This window comes from Manis pentadactyla, chromosome 13 (genome assembly GCF_030020395.1).
Source record: "Manis pentadactyla isolate mManPen7 chromosome 13, mManPen7.hap1, whole genome shotgun sequence".
In the NCBI taxonomy this organism is placed as follows: domain Eukaryota; kingdom Metazoa; phylum Chordata; class Mammalia; order Pholidota; family Manidae; genus Manis; species Manis pentadactyla.
In genome coordinates, this window is record NC_080031.1 from 96,233,351 (window position 1) to 96,254,468 (window position 21,118).

General features: G+C 39.7%; 2 protein-coding genes and 1 pseudogene across 4 annotated transcripts in view; 2 read left to right on the top strand and 1 right to left on the bottom strand.

The window, feature by feature from the left end:
- Positions 1-1,310: 1,310 nt before the first annotated feature.
- On the top strand, positions 1,311-11,447 carry CAMLG (calcium modulating ligand). 2 transcript variants are annotated; one of them, XM_036898190.2, is made up of 4 exons: positions 1,316-1,617; positions 3,611-4,071; positions 5,725-5,790; positions 9,749-11,447. In XM_036898190.2, exons 1-4 carry the CDS (start codon positions 1,446-1,448, stop codon positions 9,938-9,940), a joined length of 891 nt encoding a protein of 296 aa, XP_036754085.1. In that variant the 5' UTR covers positions 1,316-1,445; the 3' UTR covers positions 9,941-11,447. The 2 variants fall into 2 exon arrangements, with proteins under 2 accessions (XP_057346867.1, XP_036754085.1); XM_057490884.1 differs by lacking the exon at positions 5,725-5,790 and having other exon boundaries at positions 1,311-1,617.
- Positions 11,448-15,780: 4,333 nt separating this feature from the next.
- LOC118918875 (septin-7-like) lies at positions 15,781-17,181 on the bottom strand (annotated as a pseudogene).
- Positions 17,182-18,334: 1,153 nt separating this feature from the next.
- Positions 18,335-21,118, top strand: part of DDX46 (DEAD-box helicase 46) — a 58,539-nt gene continuing 55,755 nt past the window's right edge. For both annotated transcript variants that reach the window (XM_036898125.2, XM_036898136.2), the window contains exon 1: positions 18,335-18,516. In XM_036898125.2, coding sequence (XP_036754020.1) covers positions 18,500-18,516 — 17 coding nt within the window. In that variant the 5' untranslated portion in view covers positions 18,335-18,499. The remainder of the gene's footprint in view (positions 18,517-21,118) is intronic.

The window sequence follows — 21,118 nt, forward strand, 5'->3', positions numbered from 1 at the left end:
CCTTCATTTGCATCATTCCTCAGGGGCGGAGAGAAGTTCATCTCCATATCAATGGGTAATTAACTGGGTAAGGAGTGCTTATCTGTACCTGCAAGGTGAGGGAAGGGCCCACTTTGTGTCTGCTGGAGCAGGAAAAAGAAAAGGGCTGGGACTGCAGTTTGTAAGCAATAAATGGATTTTAAACTTTATTTGTCCCTTTGACTGATTTCGGTTTTTAGAGGTATTTTGCCCCGGGATTTCCTCTCCCCAGACTTACACTCAGCATAACCCATATCTTCATTGTGTCAATTAGATCATGTGCCATTGTAAAATTTACTTTAGCCTGCCTGCTAAAAGGCCCAGATACACAAACAGCGTAAGACAGGAGGATCCCACCTTAAAGCAAAAATTATATTTAAAAAAATCCAGGAAGAAGTAAGATCCTTAACATACCGTTTAGCAAACAATAACTCGGCCCACCCTGGGGGGACATGGCAAGTGGTCTTAATTGATACGCTCCCAGACCCAAAAAGCTGCTATTCTAGGAAGAAATCAGCAGTGAATTTACATTACTTTTGCAGAATTACCTGGAAAACTAATCAAAAGAAAGATGTAATGTCTCAACAAGGACGGACATTTGGGACCACTTAACAAGTCCACAGCCCTAGCCCTTTGAAAATCCTCAACCGCCTATAAAACCCCAGGCCCTAAACCTTAGGGGTGCCTCTTCTGAGGTAGCCCACTCTCTCCCTTCTGAGTGTGCACCTTTTTGCTTTGGCTTTAAATAAACCTCTCACTTACAACGTTGTGTCTCTGCGCTTTTCCAGTGGTGTCTTTACTACTTTGCATTTTCATTCTAATCACCTTATACTCTGACTTCCCTGAGTCTCTGAACCGACTTCCCTCCAACAAATCCAGACGTTTATTTAGAAAAAGAGAGGCTGAAGACGAGGGGTCATCCCTAAGGGAAACCCCTAAGCGCCACGCTCCGTAAAGCGCCGCTCGCGCTGTTACGTATTCCAGTGACCTATAAACGAGGCCGCGGAAGGTCACTGGAAACCAGTGTTTACTGCTGCATCCTCCATTTTGCTTCCTGGCACTGCTCTCCCTACGTTATCTTTGCTCCCATTCCTTTCCTGCTTGTCAGGTTGGGTGTCGGTTTTCTTCACCCTCGAGTGAAGCAGAGGCGCTTGGTGGCGAGAGAGAAGAGCAGGGAGGGACAGTCTTGCGGGGGGAACGGGCGCCCAGCGCTGCCCTCATTCATGATGGCGGAGCAAGCCTCGCATTCGATCCCATGAGGCAGCGCGCGAGCTTAGTCCGCAGCTCCGGCCTTGCGCGGGCGAGGCGGGGCGGGGCGGGCCGAGGCTGGGAGGGGATTTCGCGCCCTGCAGTCGGGCCTGAAGACGTGGGTGCAGCTGTGCCGCTGCGAGCACCCCCGCCGCCTCTCCGTGATTGCGGAGAGGAAGATGGAGCCGGTGACCGTCGCTCTTGATAGCGGGGACCGGCCGGAGGCCCCGGCGGGCTCAGGCCTGTCGGCTTCCCAGCGCCGGGCTGAGCTTCGGCGGAGAAAGCTGCTCCTGAACTCGGAGCAGCGCATCAACCGCATCATGGGCTTTCACAGGCCGGGGAGCGGCGCGGGTGAGAACCTCCCGTTTCCCTTCGGTCCCGCGCTCACGCCAGAGTCTTCAGGATCGTTCCTTTCTTTTTTGCACTTTCCTGACCTTTCTGACCAAACCTCTCTGATCTCATCTCTGTTCCCGCCTCTTAGGCGAATGTCCCAAGTCCACCCTTCGTAACCCCCCGACGCCTCTAGTTGCTCTCAGTTTTCCGGGGGGCTCCGTCCTGAGGTTGCCCTCGCCCCGGGGTGCCTGTGCCGGTGCCCTCTGCCCTTTCTCCGAGACGGCCCTTCTCCCTTCGCCAGCCCCTCGCCTTCCTTGAGGGCGCACATTTGACTCCAGTTGGGCGCTGCCCGTTGTGCCTCTCGGGAAGATTGCTTTCCTCCTGCCGTCCAAATGCTTCCCCTTCCAGCGCCTTCACTAGCGTCGTGTTTTCTTTTGCCTTGTGCTGTAACTCTTGTCGGCGCACATGAGCTTATTTTTACAAAATAGCCCCCTAGTTCTTCCTAGACTAAGGACTCTTACGGTCATATCCTAGTGTCTGTGTTGAGTGTTCTTAATACTGTCAACTACAGGCATTCTAAAACGAGCGAAAAAAATTGGAGCGACTATTTTTTGTAGACCCCAAAAGTGGGATGTGCCCACCTGAAGTCTTTTTTCCTGGTGTGCTGGGATTAATGTCAGGAACTGCATTTAACCCTGAAGAGAGTCCTTAATTTTCCCCCAATGACATGTACAGTGACTTTCTTTTTTAAAAAAAAAATGTGGATGTTTATTGAACACTTACTTACTATGTGCTAGTGCTAAGTAAGTTTCCGTGGAGTGCTGCCTTTAGTCACTAGTTGGAAACTCTTTAGAGCGTCGTGACTTCTGCTCTGTGGGGTTTTAGATACGTAGCTTTGAACTAGACAGTTCAAAGGTTTGTGGCGGAAAACCACCAAAAGTACTATTTCAAATTCTTCTAGAATAGTTAAAAGATATATTTCTTCCTTTAACAATAGGCTATTATTTCCCAAAGTATTTATTGCTCTTTCTTTTCTTTTATCTCGAAAATCTTAGCTGTAGTTAAGGGTTTGTGTTGTTTTAAATCAGAATAGCATCTTAAAACTGCCCTTAAAAACCTAGTAATGGCTCCTTGACTACAGTAGATGGATTGTGTAAATAGTAACCTTGGGATATGCCACGCCCTGTGCTGGACTCTGTCCTGTCAAGGATTCTGGATTCAGAAATGCAGTATTAAAATACAGATTTTAAAAAGCTTTAATGGTTTCATATTTTTTAACTAAATAAACTAGAGCAGGCAATGTAGTCATACTTCTGAAGGATGTATTATCTGAAAGGGATAGAGGGAGGGAATAGGTGAAAGAAAAGAGGGGGGTGCGAACTCAATAGTCCAAGCAGGTTTATTGCTGAACCTGAGAGGGACCCCTCTGTGCTGGCCAGCAGAACAAAGGAAAAAGGTCTCTAACAGGTCAACAGGCTTTTTAGGGCCAGGGTTTGGGGCGGGCTTTTTGAGGGGAGGGGTCGGGAAAGCTGGGCTTGTGGCTTGCTGACGTGTCCTCTGGAGGATGCTTGTAGCCGCGGTAAGATGACACCCTAGGTCTCTCTCTGATGGTGGGTGGGCTTATTTGAAAGGTGCTACTCAGGCCCAGATTCTATCATTAGTCATGAAAACTTGGTCTTTATAGGTTGCTGCATCTCCATATTTCATATTTCCCAATTTGTCTACCAGTCTTATTTTCTGCTCCCAAAGTTTGGATTATTTCTTCTGCAGGAATACTTTTTTTGGGTGATAAATTATAAAAGTGTAGAGGAAGGAACTAGTTTATGTTTTATGCAGAACCAGTAATGATTTAGATAAAGAGACTGCCGAGTTCATTATGATGGTATATTTATTAATATTATATTTATTAATTTATAAATATACCACTAGATACAGTGGTATATTTATTAATATTAACATGAAGGGTGTTGTCAATATGTAATACGTAAGGATTCTAAATTTCTTTTCTCAGAAGAAGAAAGTCAAACAAAATCAAAACATCAGGACAGTGATAAACTGAACTCCCTCACCATTCCTTCAGTTTCAAAACGAGTAGTGATGGGTGATTCGGTGAATACAGGAACAACTGACCGGCAGATTGGTGTGGCTGAAGTAAAAGGGACTCAGCTGGGAGACAAATTGGACTCTTTCATTAAACCACCTGAGTGCAGTAATGATGTAAGCCTTGAGCTCCGGCAGCGGAACAGAGGGGACCTGACTGCAGACACTGTCCAGAGGGGTTCTCGCCAAGGCCTAGAGCAGTACCTCTCCAGATTTGAAGAAGCAATGAAGCTAAGGAAACAGCTGATTAGTGAAAAACCCAATCAAGAGGATGGGAACACAACAGAAGAATTTGACTCTTTTCGGATATTCAGATTGGTGGGATGTGCCCTTCTTGCTTTTGGAGTCAGAGCTTTTGTTTGCAAATACTTGGTAAGAAACATAATGGAAAGTGCAAATTGGTAATAATAATAATGAGCGCTTTTAATCCATAGAATTCATTGCCAATATTAACTTAATATTTACCAGATTGCATGGCTATTTGGAGATGTATTATAAACTGCTATTCACCTTAGTTATACAGTGAGGATTTCCAGTTAAATACAGAGCCTAATAATAATTGCCAAACTCTTACCTTCTGAGTGCTTTACATTTATTAATTCATTTAACCTTATCCTTATGAACTAGGCATGTTTGAATCTGTTTTTAGATGAGGGAATGAAGACTCAGAGGCTAGGTCATTTACCCAAGGTCACACAGCTGCTAACTGACATAATGGAAAGTGCAAATGGGTAATAATAATAATGAGTGCTGAGATTAAAAATGAGAGCTGAGATTAAATCTTGGCAGTTTCACTCCAAGACCAAAGGGTTAAGTATTTAGGTATACTATATATTAATTACCACTTTTCAAGCAATTTGAAACATTAAAATGTAGTTCCTGTCATCCTGAACATTATGTAAATTTTCTGTGGTTCAAAAGGCATTTCAGCATTTTGTAATGTAGTGTTTCCATAATGGCAGTTCCTGCCTGTTGTGCCCTCATGTGTCAGTGGCTGGCTCTTCCTAATCAGTTCGGATATACTGGTTGTTTTCCGGTATGTGGAGGAGTGAAGAAAAGCACAGTTCATAGTTCAGTGTCTTCCTCTTTAAGGTAGTTCCGCTCTGCAGACATTTTAAGAATACCTACCGAATACCAGTCACATAAGATAATTAAGGTTTGTACTATTAAAAAGTTCTTAAAAATCTTTTATGCAAATATTTTCTTAAAGAGAATCTGTTAAATAGGTTTTTTTTTAACTGATGGTAAATGTCATCATAGCTTTCAGCATTTAGTGAGATGCGTAACTGCTTTTTTTCTCTTATGTAGGTTGCTATATGCTTTCATGCATTTAAAAATAATGTCATATTTTTGTGCCATGTTTTCATGTGAGGGTTTTTTTGGGCTTTCTGGTTTTCCCTGGTATCAGATTTTCAACTGTCATTTCTCAGTCCTCTGCTGTTCTTCCATCTAGTAATACTTGCTTCTTCACTCCCTTTATATTTTTAATATTAGAAATAAATGTAAGTTAAGTATTACTTTGATCTTTTCTATTTTACTGTGTGGAAAGCAAGATAACCAAGCCATTTAATCTATACTAATAATCACTTGATCACTTGTTGTTTGAAGGCCAGAAATGTGCTATATGAATTTCTTGCCCCAAAGTGAGGAATGTATGGCATCTATTTTGAGTTCTGGGCCTCCTTTTATGTGTTCTTTTAAATCGCCATCTAATTAGCTCTAGATGAGTGCGATGTAACTGCAACATGGTACCTGTCTGTCAACCACTGAATACTTTAAATCATTTAAAAGGTAAGTGTTTATGAGAGAAGACATTTTTGGGGATATTAAAAGACCGACTTGAGAAGCATCTTTTATGATAAATCCTTTCATCTTTCTGCAGAAACAATACTGTTTTCAGCTGCTAAAATTAAAGATTTTATTAACAGTTTTATTTTGCTAGGAATTTTATAGCTGCTGTTAGTTTGGTTTATCTTCTCTGAATGATTATGTTGGAAATACATAATTTTATCTTTATCTTCACAGTCCATATTTGCTCCATTTCTTACTTTACAACTTGCGTACATGGGACTATACAAATATTTTCCCAAGGTAAACTAATTTTTTTTCTAAGTTATGGTGATATATTTAGATTGATGACTAGATAATTTTGTGAAATTAAAAAAATTTAGTAATGCTTACAAGAAGAGACTAGCAATTACCAAAGGGATAGGTGTGGGGAAGGTGGGTGGGGAGGGAGGGAGAAGGGGATTAAGGGGCATTATGATTGACACACCTAAGGGTAAGAGGGTAACAGGGCAGGCAGATAGCACAGAGAATACAAGTAGTGACTCTATAGCATCTTACTATGCTGATGGACAGTGACTGCAATGGGGTATGGTGGGGGACTTGATAATATGGGTGAATGTAGTAACCATAATGTTCTTCATTTGAAACCTTCATATTATATATGAATGATACCTTAATAAAAAATAAAACAAAAAATTTAGTCATACTTACGGTTTAAATCTTCAGACCTTTCGTTTGTAATGAGTTCAGAAAGTAATTAGAAATTCTACAGCCATTTGATATTGCCATAACATTTTTATCATATTTTACAAAAATACTGGACTACTATGTATTGGGGGAAAAAGCTTCAGGACAGAGTTTGAATAGTACTTGACTAAAAAAGTGTAATTATTTAGTAAACTTCACAATACATTTGTTAATAATAAAGAAAATTAACTTAAAAATGAGTTCAGTTATCTTATTACACTTTTACTTTACCATTAATGTACTATATCTTTATTGTGAAGGGCCTGATAGATAAATATTTTGGCAAAAATTGCAGAACAGAGTCATGGGGTGTGTGAGTGTTTACGTGTTCTGCCTGACTCCAGATGTATACAGTTTTATGGGGCTGTCACAGAAGATGACCTTACTTGTGTGAGTGAGTTTTTGTGAGTTTTTTTAGTTGTGAAAAATGGCTACTTGGCTGTTTGCTTAGTCATTTGTAATGCCTTGGTAGACCTCATGTGTTTTTTTGTTTTGTTTTTTTTATTAAAGTATCATTCACATACAATTTTATGATGGTTTCAAATACACAACACAGTGGTTCAACATTCACCCATATTATCAAGTCCTCATCCACTCCACTGTGATCACTATCAATGTAGTAAGATGTTACAGTCATTAATTATATTCTCTGTGCTGTACTGCCATCCCCATAACCTACCTATATTGTGATTGTGAATTATTATGTCCCTTAATCCCTTTTCCCTCTCCAACCCCTCCCCTTTGGTAACCACTAGTTCCTTCTTGGTGTCTATGAGTCCACTGCTATTCTGTTCTTTCTGTTTTGCTTTGTTGTTACACTCCACAAATGAGTTAAATGATTTGATATTTGCCTCTCTTCACCTTGCTTATTTCACTGAGCATGATACCCTCTAGCTCCATCCATGTTGCTGCAAATGGGAGGATTTCTTTTTATGGCTGAATGATATTCCATGGTGTCTGTGTACTACATCTTCTTTATCCATTCATCTGTTGACAGACACTTAGGTTGCTTCCATATCTTGGCTATTGTAAGTAGTGCAGCAATAAACATAGGGGTGCATATATCTTTTTGAATCAGGGATCTTGGTTTCTTCAGGTAAATTCTTAGGAGTGGAATTACTAGGTCAAATAGTATTTCTATTTTTAGTTTTTTGAGGGACCTCCATATTGCTTGCTCTCCACACGGTTGAATCAGTTTACATTCCCACCACAGTATAGGATGGCTCCCCTTTGTCTGCATCCTTGCCAGCATTTGTTGTTTATTGTCTTTTGGATAGTGGCCATTCTAATTGGTGTAAGGTGATATCTCACTGTGGTTTTAATTTGCATTTCCCTGACTAGTGATGTGGAGCATCTTTTCATGTGCCTGTTGTCCATCTCTATTTCTTCTTTGGAGAAGTGTCTGTTCAAGAGCTTGTGTGTGTTTAATGGATTAGAGACACAGAGTTTGAGGGATCAGATAGGTGAAGTACAGAGTGAATGAGTAAAGAAAGAAATTTAATTTTGTTTTTAAATTTATTTTTTGGGGTGATATAGATGTATATTTATTAACCCCCCCAAAAATAATAATTTTAATTAAAACATTTGTTTAGAAATTTGATTGTAGTTTTGCAATAGCAAGAGTTTGGATTCAGCCTAAATGTCTACTAACAAGTGACTAGTTAGAAAAATTATGGCATATCCATTCATAAGGATGCTTTCCATGTACTGATAATGACAACCTTACCAAGAAATAATAAGAAAAAAGCCAAAATGCAGGGTAATATCCATACTGTACTCATTTTTTTATAAAAAGGGAAAATAATAGGTTTTATTTTGCTTGTTGTATATATGAAGAAACTGGAAGAATATTACATGAAACTATTAACAATGGTTATTTATGGTAAGAGTGTATGTGAGAGGGGAGAGTAAAGGAAGGGAGACCACTGTATACCTTTCTCAACAAAACATTTTATCACAGTTTTTAAACACAGATGTAATTAACATTTTGTTCTGTTTATCATGTTTTCAATTTTCTGTCCATTTTCAGTACTTTTTTTTTCTTGGTGCATTTCAAAGTATGTCACAGATGTAGACATCAGTATACTTTACCCCTACACATTTCAGCTTGCATATCATTGACTGTAATTCAGTGTTTGTTTATGGTTCTTTGTCTTTGAGGTAAAATTTTCATATAGTAAAGCACACTCATCTTTAGTATAACAGTTAATAAGTTACAACACCTTGTGAAATCCAAATCCTTTCAAGGTTTAGAACATTGCTGTCAGTCAGGAAGTTACATCATGACCCTTTCTGGACAGCCTCAGCTCCTATATGTACTGAAGATCTGTTTTTCTTTTTCCCATTATGGATTAGCTTTGCCTATTTTATACTTCATATAAATGAGATTGTTCCTGTACATACTATTTTTGAGATTCATCCATATTGCTGAGTGTATCAGTTCATTTTCTTCTCCCTCCTTCCCTTCTTTTTTGGCTGAATAGTATTCCATTGTATAAATATATCCATTTGTTTATCTAATCTGCTGATGGACATTTTTGTTTCCAGTTTTTGATAGATTATGACTAAAGCAGCTAAGAACTTTCTTGTATGAGTCTTTTTGTGGGCCATAAACTTTTATTTATTTTGGTTAACTATAGCTTTTTATATTTTTAAAACTTCTGAACCATGTGACTGGATTTGGTGATACCAAATCAAGAAAATGAAAATTCAGCCTTGAATCTCTTAAAAAATGTGACTAGAAAATTATACTAGAAAATAAATGCTTGGTGATAAATTGTAAGTGTAATCAAAGTGTGATTCCTTTGCATGGCAATTAGGACTCTGCAGAATGTTCCTATGATTGTTACTCACTGTCCTCCAGTCTACCAAACACTTGTGACTCTTATTGTCATGAAACTTAACCATACAGTAAGATTTCTCCTCTTCTGCCCATTGCTCGTTCTTGAAGGCCTTTTTCTTAGTGTTGTTAATAGACAATCTTATGTTGGTTTCAAATGTACATCACAGTGGTTCAAGGGTCCTCTTGATCAACTTACATGGTGACTAAAGGCCTGTTTTTAATTCCACTTGCTCCTGAAATCCTTCCTGTGCTTTATTCATAAAACCCTGGAGTAATTTCTGTCTTGTTGAGACACTATGCCACACGTTATCCATGTTATGTATCTTAGCAGTTATGTCGTGTCTATGTTTTTCCTGTTTTCACCTTGTGCTGTTGTGTATATGCTAAGTTGTTACTTATGTTTTGCCCCCCCAAATAAGACTGTTTTTTAAATTTTTGATAGCAAGAATGGTCTTCCCTACCACCTAGTAGTTTGCTGCTTTACATATTAATATGCTCAGTAAATATGTGTTGATACATTATTGATTGATGTTTTGAAATTCTAATAACAGTTTTGAAATAAAGTGAAAATAGTAGCACTGGCAATGTTTTTATAGACCTTAAGTAGTCTTCTGAAAGCTGTAAGATTTACAAATTTATAAATTACAGATTTATAAATCTATCTTTGTACAGGGTGAAAAGAAGATTAAGACAACAGTCCTAACAGCTGCACTTCTATTATCTGGGATTCCCGCTGAAGTGATAAATCGTTCAATGGATACCTATAGCAAAATGGGCGAAGTCTTCACGGATCTCTGTGTCTACTTTTTCACTTTTATCTTTTGTCATGAATTGCTTGATTATTGGGGTTCTGAAGTACCATGAAGGCTGCAGAATTCAGAAGGCAGAAGCTCACAAACAATTTTTCTTCTACACTGCAGTGTCTCTAAAGGAAGCAAATTGTTTACACCTTTATGTAATTCTTCTGCAAAACCACTAGAAGTGGAATGGCAGGTTCCCTGATTTATTTATTTTTTTCAAACAAGTTGGAAGTTTATTTCTCTCTTATGATGCAGCCCAGAATTTGGCAGGCAGTCATGGCAGGTGGGTCTCTGTCCTGTAAGGTTGTTAGAGACCCAGTTTCTTTCTATCTTGTTTTCCATATGTAGATTTCATTAGGATATTTTGGCCTGAAAGTACCCCAAACTCAACTCACTCTGCACACTCAGTAAGGTGATTTGTTAAATATTATCTGGAGTAGTTTCTAGATGGGTTACAGGATTAATTTAATGGCTCGACAATGCTATTAAGAAATCGGTTTCTTCCATTCTCTGCTCTTCCATGCCCAGTACATCCTCTTTAGTGAAGACTCCTCACAGTTCCACAATTTCGGGAATACCACACAGCTATGGCAGTATCCAGTAGCAGATGAGGGAATGTTTTCCTGCAACATCTTTTTTTTTAAGTTATCGAAGCCCCCCCGCCCCATCCCATTGCAGTCACTGCCCATCAGTGTAGTAAGATGCCCCAGAGTCATTATTTGCCTTCTCTCTGCTACACTGTCTTCCTCATGATCCTTCCCACACCATGTGTGCCAATCATAATACCCCTCAATCCCCTTCTCCCTCCCCACCCGGCAGGTTCCCTGATTTGAAAGGGTTGAGTTTGTATTAATACTGATAGTGAAGAATAGAGCATCAGTGTCAATTGATTTTTCTTATTTAATTAGAATTACTAGTTTACACCTTTCCCTAACTTCTCAGATTTGTAATTTGCTTTTTTGAGGCTGAGCTAGTGCGTTTAGGAGAACAGGTGAACATGGTCCCAGTCAGGCCCAAGGATTGCATCTTGTGTTTGTGGTGGTCTGTCCTGAGAAGTGGAGCCATTTTAAAAATGAAATGAAAGAAACTGAATTGTCTAATGTTAAGTCTGCACATTTACCTTATAAGGGCTGAATAAAGTAGCCAAATTAGTCTCATTGAGTATCTTTATTTTTACTCCAGCACAGATATTTAATGGAAGAAATGATTAATATTCATACTTGTGAAATTAGTATTCATGAAATCTTTATTTTAACTTAGGAAAATTTTCATTATCAAACTCAGAATTGGAAATTTTCATTTTTTAATTTTCAATTTTTAAGAGTATTTTTTTAAGCAAACTGGAGTAGAATGATTAGATATAAAAATGCAATTTGAAAAATTGATGTATGCAACCTAAAAGCATTAATACCCTTTTAACTAGATAATACTACCATATTTGGAAGGTTTGTCTTCTTGAGTATAAAACATAAGTGTTACATTGCTTGGAATTACATTTCCTTACAGATTTTTATATGGTCTATTTGCTTAATCCTTGTGATATTAAAAACATAACACACTTTTTAAATTTACTCACCAAGTCTTGATTATTGTCATTTTATTTTGAACCAAAATAATGGAGAGTAAGCGTAATAGTAAAGTCTGGGCCTCTGGCTTCGGATAAGATTGCAAGCACACATTTTTCCTGTTGCCATGAGTCTAGTATCTTAAGATTGGGAAGCATCCTTAGATTTGTCAACTCTCCTCATTTCCTGGGAAGTCACTAGTGGTCCTCAATTGCTCTTATTTACTTTTTTTTGTTTTTTAAAAATAAAGGCCCCATTTAGTCACTTGACACAGTTTTAGTAATTGTAGATCATTGTTATATAAACTTCAAAGAGCAAAGAGATTATCTGTAACATATAGATGCTACTTTTCTTCAGTTGATTGGCATCTTGCTGATCATTTGTTTCGATGTGTTGCATAATACCAGCTGGAAATGGAAGTTTCTTAGTGTTGGGATAGTAAAAATATTTTTCAATTTAGAAATTTCAGGGACTTGAAAGGTATATGGGTTAAACCTAGATTGGTAAGTGACATTTTTTGGACCTGTAGCTTTTTAGTCTTGATAGTTGTATAAATGGACATGTGTGCATCATAATTGGTATTAAAAACGTCAAGAGGGTTAGGAGATACTCAGAACTGAGTTAATTAGAATCAAAATCTGCTTTGGAAGCCAGGCAGTTTGTTACAAGTGATGTATTTGAGATACAGTGGATTATAATTACTTTGACCTGTGCTAATGGATATGCAGCTGCTGCTAGGATATAGATGTGCTATGAACTTATCCATAGTATATTGTAAATATAAGAATTTATGCCAGACAGAATTGTCATGTATGTTCTCTTAAAGGGGAGTTGGAAATGAAGTACAGGCGTACCTCAGAGGTACTGCAGGTTTGTTTCCAGACCACCACAATAAAACGAGTACCACAAAGTGAGACGAATTGTTTGGTTTATCAGTGCATATAAAAGTTATTTGCACTACACTGTAATCCAGTAAGTGTAATATGTCTAAAGAAACAATGTATAGTTATGAAACCATAAAACTCTTAGAAAAAAACATTGGCAAAAATCTCTTGGACATAATCATGAGCAACTTCTTCATGAACATATCTCCCCAGGCAAGGGAAACAAAAGCAGAAATGAACAAGTGGGACTATATCAAACTAAAAAGCTTCTGTACAGGAAAGGACACCATCAATAGAACAAAAAGACATCCTACAGTATGGGAGGATATATTCATAAATGACAGATCCGATAAGAGGTTGACATCCAAATTATATAAAGAGCTCACACACCTCAACAAACAAAGCAAATAATCCAATTAAAAAATGGGCAGAGGAGCTGAACAGACCCTTGTCCAAAGAAGAAATTCAGATGGCCAACAGGCACATTAAAAGATGCTCCACACTGCTAATCATCAGAGAAATGCAAATTAAAACCACAATGATACACCACCTCACACCAGTTAGGATGGCCTACATCCAAAAAACAACTACAAATGTTGGCAAGGATGTGGAGAAAGGGGAACCCTCCCACACTGCTGGTGGGAATGTAAACTAGTTAAACCATTGTGGAAAGCAGTATGGAGGTTCCTCAAAAAACTCAGAAATACAATTTGACCCAGGAAAAACACTCCTAGGAATTTACCCTGAGAATGCAGGAGCCCAGTTTGAAAAACATGCACCCCTATGTTTATTGCAGCACTATTTACAATAACCAAGAAATGGAAGCAACCTAAGTGTCCATCAGTAGATGAATGGATAAAGAAGATGTGGCACATATACACAATGAAATATTCAGCCTTAAGAAAAGAAATCCTACCATTTGTTTGGATGGAGCTAGAGGGTATTATGCTCAGTGAAATAAGCCAGGTGGAGAAAGACAAGTACCAAATGATTTCACTCATCTGTGGAATATAAGAACAAAGAAAAAACTGAAGGAACGAAACAGCAGCAGACACAGAACCCAAGAATGGACTAACAGTTACCAAAGGGAAAGGGGATGAGGATGATGGGTGGGAATGGGAAGAAGGGGTGGGAAGGGACGGATAAGGGGGGAAAAGGGGGCATTATGATTAGCATACATAATGTAGCGGTGGGGGGGTGGGAAGGGACACGGGAAAGGCAGTGTATACAGAGAAGAGAAGTGATTCTATAGCATCTTACTACACTGATAGACAGTGACTGTAATGGGGTATGTGGAGGGGACTTGATAATAGGGGGAGTCTAGTAACCATAATCTTCAAATAATTGTACATTAACGATATCAAAAAAATGTACATACTTAATAAATATTGCTAAAAAATGCCAACCATCATCTGAGTTTTCAGTGAGTTGTAATCACATCACAGACGAGTGTAACAAATACAATGACGAAAGTTTGAAATGTGGGAATTACCAAAATGTGACACGGAGATACAAAGTGAACAAATACTGTTGGGAAAATGGCACTGATAGACTTGCTCACAACAGGGTCACCACAAACCTTCAATTTGTAAAAACACAGTATCTGCAAAGCAAAATTAAGTGAAGCATAATAAAACGAGAATGCCTCTAAAAAAATGCTTGGGTACCAGATACCTGGGTTCTGGTTCCAGCTTAGATTCCAAAAAGATTAATGATCTAGGATTCAATTTGCTTCCCGTGTCTTGATTCTCTCTCTTAAAATAAATTTGATTAGACAGACAGTTACTCTAATGGGGTTTGGGGGGGGGGGACTTGGTTAAGGGGGGAGCCTAGTAAACATAATGTTCTTCATGTAATTGTAGATTAATGATACCAAAAAAAAAAAAAATAAAAAATAAATTTGATTAGTGAATAAAAAAAATTTTTAAGTATGTGATTTAAAAAATTTATTCTAGCTGTGACAGCATGGCTTCATCTAGTTTCACGGCTTCAAATACCATGTATTATTACACATTCTATACAATGCTTATGACCCTTATTTCTCCAACCTGTTTCTCCCTTGAACTCCAGACGCACATGTCTGCTTATGTAGTCATCATCTGTATGTCTAGTAGGCCTCTCAAACATCACATTACTAAAACAGAACCAACCATTGGTTTTTCCTCTCACAACCCCCTCCCCAAATATGCTGCTCCTATACCCTTTTCATCTAAACAAATTCACCACAATGCACAGTAGCTCTGTTCAAATCTGGGTAGTCATTTTAATTCCTCCTTTCCTTTACGGTTCACATCCTCCTTATCAGTGTTATGGGAGCTGCCTCCGGAATACATCCATAATCTGACCATTTCTCAGCATCTCCACTGTTTAAGTAAGTAGTGTTTCCTGTTAGACTGAAACCTGTACTCTCAGCCCATATACAAGCATTTGATGATGGTTCTGATAGCTGACTCACTAATGTCCATTCTGTCACACACTAGCTCAGGTCTTCCTTACCCTGCAGACACTGCACTATTGTCACAAGTGGGAAGTAAGTCACAAAGGAAGAATGGAGGCTTGGAACCAACTCTTTTTTTTCTTTTTTTACATCACAGCATTGTTTATTATGTGGATTTTCTACAATACAAACAAAAAAATGTATATGAATACAGCTAAATGCAGAATGGTAACTTTTTTTTCCTTTTCAAGAGGTCATGAATCCCAGTTCTAGTAAAATGGACTGCAGATAGGTAGAAATAGGTTAGTCGTTAGCTTCACAATTTTGCCTAGAAATGAACTATAAATGCATTTTCCCCCCTGCTACTTACCATGAAGTGTAAAAAGGGAATTAAAGGAAGGTTTTCTTTTTGGTTTCCTAACATATAAAAGATTCTATATTATTCTGTTTTAGCAGGACCAATATATGGAAAATACCTAAATTAAATGCTATTACAAAAATGAAGCAATAATGAGATTCTGACTAAAGAGGGTACTAAATGAGGATATATACTTAAAGAATCCAAAACAAACACACAAACAAAAGGTTGTTATAAAAAAAGCTCTAGGTGCATTGTAAGCATATAGGGTTTTTTTTCCATGTGTATTTTAAAAAAATGGAAGTGTCAAAAAACAGAGTCAACTGTTTTAGACTAAATTACATTATTGTATACGCTGCATTGACTAGAGCCTTTGTATTTTATTTATTATAGAAAAGCATACTTTGCATCATATTATGGCAATTTATACTCAATGAAAACCTTCCAGAGGAATATCCTGTAAAGAATCAAACCACCAGAACATGATTGTACAACAGTAAAATATTTTCTTGCATTAAATTGAAGACATCTGTTTAATAAAAAAGAAAAGAGAATGTAGGAAAGGTACTTAGAGCTGTGTGTTTCTAAGTACACAACACCCTAGACAATTCAAGGCATCTTAATTTCCATCAACAACAAAAAATAAATAATTTTGTCATGCTGTTAAATCCATCATTAAGGATTAAACTGGTGCAAATTGGTCAAACAGATCCAACAAACACGGATGTCCAAGCTGGCATACTGGCAACTAATATGTAAGTGGTGATCAATTGAGGATTTAAAAGATCTTCCCCTTCTGTTCTTTTCCAAGGTCCTTGAAGAGTTAGTTCTGTTGTTCTAAAATACGTTGTTGGGCTTCCCAGGTTTGCTTTCTCATCTTCAAACTGATGACATTTTTCCTCTAATTCTTTGTGCTGGGCTTCCAGATTCTTTTTCATTTGCTCATCGTGCCTTTGGAGCTCAGGTTCAGAGTTCAGTTCTTGAATTTTTTCTTTGACCATCATCTCAAACACCTGCTCCATCTCCATCTCCATTTTCTTCATCTTAGCTACATGCTCCCTTTTTTCTTCTTCCATTTGTGCAAGAGGGCTCTTAGTAAGCTGCCCTTTATTCTTGTTATTATCAACTTCATTATAAGTCATAGCTGCCAGTTTTCTGCTCTGGTAGTTTTCATAGTGTACATTATTAGTGACATCTTTCAAGTCCTGCCTGTGTGTTCTTATCAACATATTTCTTAGAATTGTAAAATCACAATGTTCACCATTTTCAACTTCAGCAGCACCCCAAGGATACTGTCTTCCTCTCATCCTTTTGCCATTAAATTCAATGATAGTATTACTACCTACCACAGCAAGAGGGAAACGGTCTTTCATCTTTTTAACAAGCTTATTTTCTTCTTCATCTGTCTCTGGAAACTCATATATTTTAATTTTATGTTCTTGGATTTCTTTCATTATCTGTTTTTTTAAACTGTTGGCATTCCTCTGGTGTGAGTGTGTCTGCTTTGGCAATAAGTGGAATGATATTCACTTTTTCATGCAAATGCTTCAAACTCAACATCCAATGATTTAAGTTCATGTCCTGAAGGAGCAATGAAGTATAAACAACACTGCACCCTGTTATCAGGCATCTGCCGTCTGTTCACTCGAGATTCTGCGTTTAGGTAGTCCTCAAATTTACTATCAATGAGTCAATAACAGGCTGCCAGCAATTACTATTATCCACTGCATCTCCAAATCCTAGGGTATCAACTATTGTGAGCAGCAACTGAACACCACCTTCTCTGATTAAAACTTTGGATTATTCCATCTATATAGTCTTTTTTATTCTATGAGAAGGACCTGGATACTCTGGAGAATACAAATCTGTGAGGAATAATGAATTGATTAATGTTGACTTTCCCAGTCCAGATTCACCCACAACCATAAGTGTAAATTCAAACCCTCTCTTCACTGATTTTCTGTATACTTGATCTGGGAGATGTGCAAATCCCACATGAGCCATGGTGCTGCTGTTGACGCTCCTCTCCTGAGCAGCAGCGCATCTCGAACTGACCGACATCCCCTCCCCTCCACCACCAGCCCGGGTGCCGCGCAGCCCGCCGATTCTCCAAGGCCGCCTACGCCGATTCCGCGGCGTAGCCGCCCGGCGGCGCCGCACCGCTTACGCAGACCACTGCGGGCGGACCCCACCAAGGGCTCTCTCCTCACTCCCGCTCCCCCTTCCCCCGTCTCAGAAGGGGCTTCTTGGCTGGCTCAACTCCTTTTTTAAAAGTCAAGTTTGTTGAGGTAAAGTTTACATACAGTAAAACGGATCAGTTTAAAGTGTACAGTTCAGTGAGCTTTGACAAAACAGACAATGACCACAATTAAAGATATAGAACTTATCTATCATCCTTAGATGTACAACAGGACAGAGGCATGTAAAGTAAATACTAGATACTCTCCCTAACTACATTACAGCTTTTTGCTGAAACAACTGACATTCTGGTGTTCCATTAGGTGAGTGCTTCTCAACCTTGGCTGCACTTTGGAATCACCAGAGAAGATTGAAAATTTCCAATATACAGGAAGCACTCCAGACCAATTTCATGAGGATATCTGGATGGAATACATGCATTTTGTTTCTTTGGTTTTTGTTTGTTTTTAAAATTTCAAGCACAGGCCATGTTGAGAACGTTACAATCTTACAAATGTATTTTTAGCTCTTCATTAGCTTAACTCCTACTCAATCTTCAAATCTCACCTCAAAGTTCCCTTTCTTAGGGAACTCTTTCTGAACCCCTCCTCTTTGGTGGAATTTCTTATGTCTTTAGTAATGCCTATATGCCCCCCTAGATTGTAAACAACCGGGATCTAGCATCTGCCTGACATCAGTATATACATACATCCTTGTGAGTGAGCGAGTGAATGGAGATGTTGGTGGCTTCACTTAGCGCAGGTTAAGGCCGACGCCAGTACACGGTTTGGGACAGCGAGGGGATGTACATGGCTCCTCGGTGGCCCTTGCAGGCACGGCCCTCCCAGAGCCCTAAGGGCTGGGCACCTCCCTCTCCCACACACCCACGCTGAGGTTTCTGCGGGGGTTCAGTGAAAACGCAGCAGGTTTTTTTTCGGTGGGACCGGCGCTGTGCGACCTCCAGCCGAGAGGGGGCGCTGTGGAGAGGCAGCAGCTTCCGGTCCGCTTTTCCCTTCCTTCTGCCTCGGCTCCAGTACGTCCTGTTTTCGTTGGCCGCTTTCGGATAGCTGCTCTCGGTATAGCTGCTGCTACCCTGTGAGGCTGTACCGCGTTCGGCGGGCCGAGGGCAGTGCGGCCTTCTCTTTTGTCCGGATCTCCTGCGCGTCGTCTCGGAGGGCGCTGCTTTCTCGAGGCTGGCAGCATGGGCCGGGAGTCACGGTGAGGCGGCGCGCCGGGCGGGCGGGCGGCTTCCTGGAGTGGGGGAAGAGGCGGGAGTTGAGGCGGCCGCGGGGCCAGGCCTGGCTCGGCGCGGCCCACGTGCGGCCGGCGCTGCCCGCGGCCACTGGAGGGGCTGGGCGACTTCGGCTGGGGGAGCGGCTGTGCTTGGGCCGGCCACGGGCACTGGGTTCCCCTGCGCCACCTCGGCGGGTTCGAGTTCCTCCAACGGAGCACCCCTTTAGGACGTCAGTGATTGGGCACCACGTCCCGCCATTTCCGCGGAGTCTACCCCGAGCCCGCAGTCAGTGGTGATCGCAGTTGAATTACTTACCGCTTTGCATCTGCAACATTTCCTCGGCGCCCATAGCCCTCTATTTCAGATCTTTGTGTGTGTGTAAAGGAGCGTGTGAACATTTTCACATTACCTACAATACTGTACATGACTAGGCTTTTAGTGGGCTACAGTAAATACTCGTTGCATGGATATTTATTCCGCAAATAGATTTCATTGTTATGTACTTTCTCTCCTTTTAAAATTATGGGCTGGGCGATCTTATTAGAACTATGATACGTCTTCGAAACTTTAGATTGTTACGTTGTCTGGGACCTTGGAGTTTTATCTTAGCGAGTGTTTGCTATGTATTTAATAGTGTCTACTGACTGAAAGAAAGACCCTTTATATCTAGGATATGAATAGTAAAATTAAGGAATAGTAGTTTATTAAAGTATAATTAATGTTCAAGGAAATGAACAAAGCGTAAGGGTAGAGTTTGATGAAATTTAGCAAATATATAACTGTGAACCCATAACCTGGATAGAGATAAATAATACTTCCATTACTACAGAAAATTCCTGTAAAGGTCTTTTGAATCTCTCTAAAGGCATTGCTGCGCATCTAGGCACCCAGACCAGAAACCTGAAAGTGATATTTATTTGACTCATTCTCTTCTCTTAGTGCCTACAGCCATTAAGATTCTGTACTGTGATTCCATCCCTGTTCCGTCTGACTTAATTTAGGCCCTAATTTTTTATTTTTCAGACTGCAATACCTGTCTCAACTTGATTATCTTTCTCTAATAGATTTCTCACACTGCAGCCAGACTGGCACTTCTGAAATAAAGATCATGTCATTCCCCTGCTTTCATCTCCATTGGTTCTTCCTGCTTCCAAGATGAAGTCAGACTCTAGCACAACCTTCAAAGCCCTTTGGAAGAAAGTCCCTTTCAACCCTCCCCTGCCATCCCCCCTCGGCCCCTCTCTCCCCATGCCTCTCTGCTCTGCATGGACTGTACTGTAAGTTAGTTCAGGAAATAATGAATTCAGAGATGGGAAAGAGCAGGGTGTTAAGCGAAATAAGTGAAGAGCCCAGTTTGCCTACATATATACGTAAGCTTCATGAAGGGTTGAAGATAAGTAGGAGGAGGTAGGTTCTGAAAGTATCTTGGGCCCAGAAGGTGGATGGAGTATATACTTAGCTTTGAAGATAAAATTTATTTCAGAGCCTTTGAAGATTTTGAGTAAGAGAGAGTGTGTGTGTTTGTGTAATAGAATCAAAATTGTGCTTCATAAAGATTACCTTAACAGTGATGAGTGAACAGATTTATGAAATGTACTCAGTAGATGGGTCTGATGTAGAGTAGCAACAGTAGGGACTGAGGAGGTGATATGTGAAAATAATTACAGAAGTGAAATTGGTCATACTTGGTTTTTTTTTTTTTGATATCATTAATCTACAATTACATGAGGAGCATTATGTTTACTAGGCTTCCCCCTTCACCAGTTCCCCCCAACAAACCTCATTACAGTCACTGTCCGTCAGCGTAGTAAGAAGCTGTAGAGTCACTACTTGTCTTCTCTGTGTTGCACAAATCTCCCCCCATTATACATGCTAATCGTAATGCCCCCTTTCTTTTTCCCTCCCCTTATGCCTCCCTTCCCACCCATCCTCCTCAGTCCCTTTCCCTTTGGTAACTGTTAGTCCATTCTCGGGTTCTGTGATTCTGCTGCTGTTTTGTTCCTTCAGTTTTTTCTTTGTTCTTATACTCCACATATGAGTGAAATCATTTGGTACTTGTCTTTCTCCGTCTGGCTTATTTCACTGAGCATAATACCCTCTAGCTTCATCCATGTTGTTGCAAATGGTAGGATTGCTTTCTTCTTATGGCTGAATAATATTCCATTGTGTATATGTACACATCTTCTTTATCCATTCATCTACTGATGGACACTTAGGTTGCTTCCATTTCTTGGCTATTGTAAATAGTGCTGCGATAAACATAGGGGTGCATATGTCTTTTTGAAACTGGGATCCTGCACTCTTAGGGTAAATTCCTAGGAGTGGAATTCCTGGGTCAAATGGTATTTCTATTTTGAGTTTTTTGAGGAACCTCCATATAGCTTTCCACAATGGTTGAACCAATTTACATTCCCATCAGCAGTGTAGGAGGGTTCCCCTTTCTCCACAACCTCGCCAGCATTTGTTGTTGTTTGTTTTTTGGATGGTGGCGATCCTTACTGGTGTGAGGTGATATCTCATTGTGGTTTTAATTTGCATTTCTCTGATGACTAGCGATATGGAGCATCTTTTCATGTGTCTGTTGGC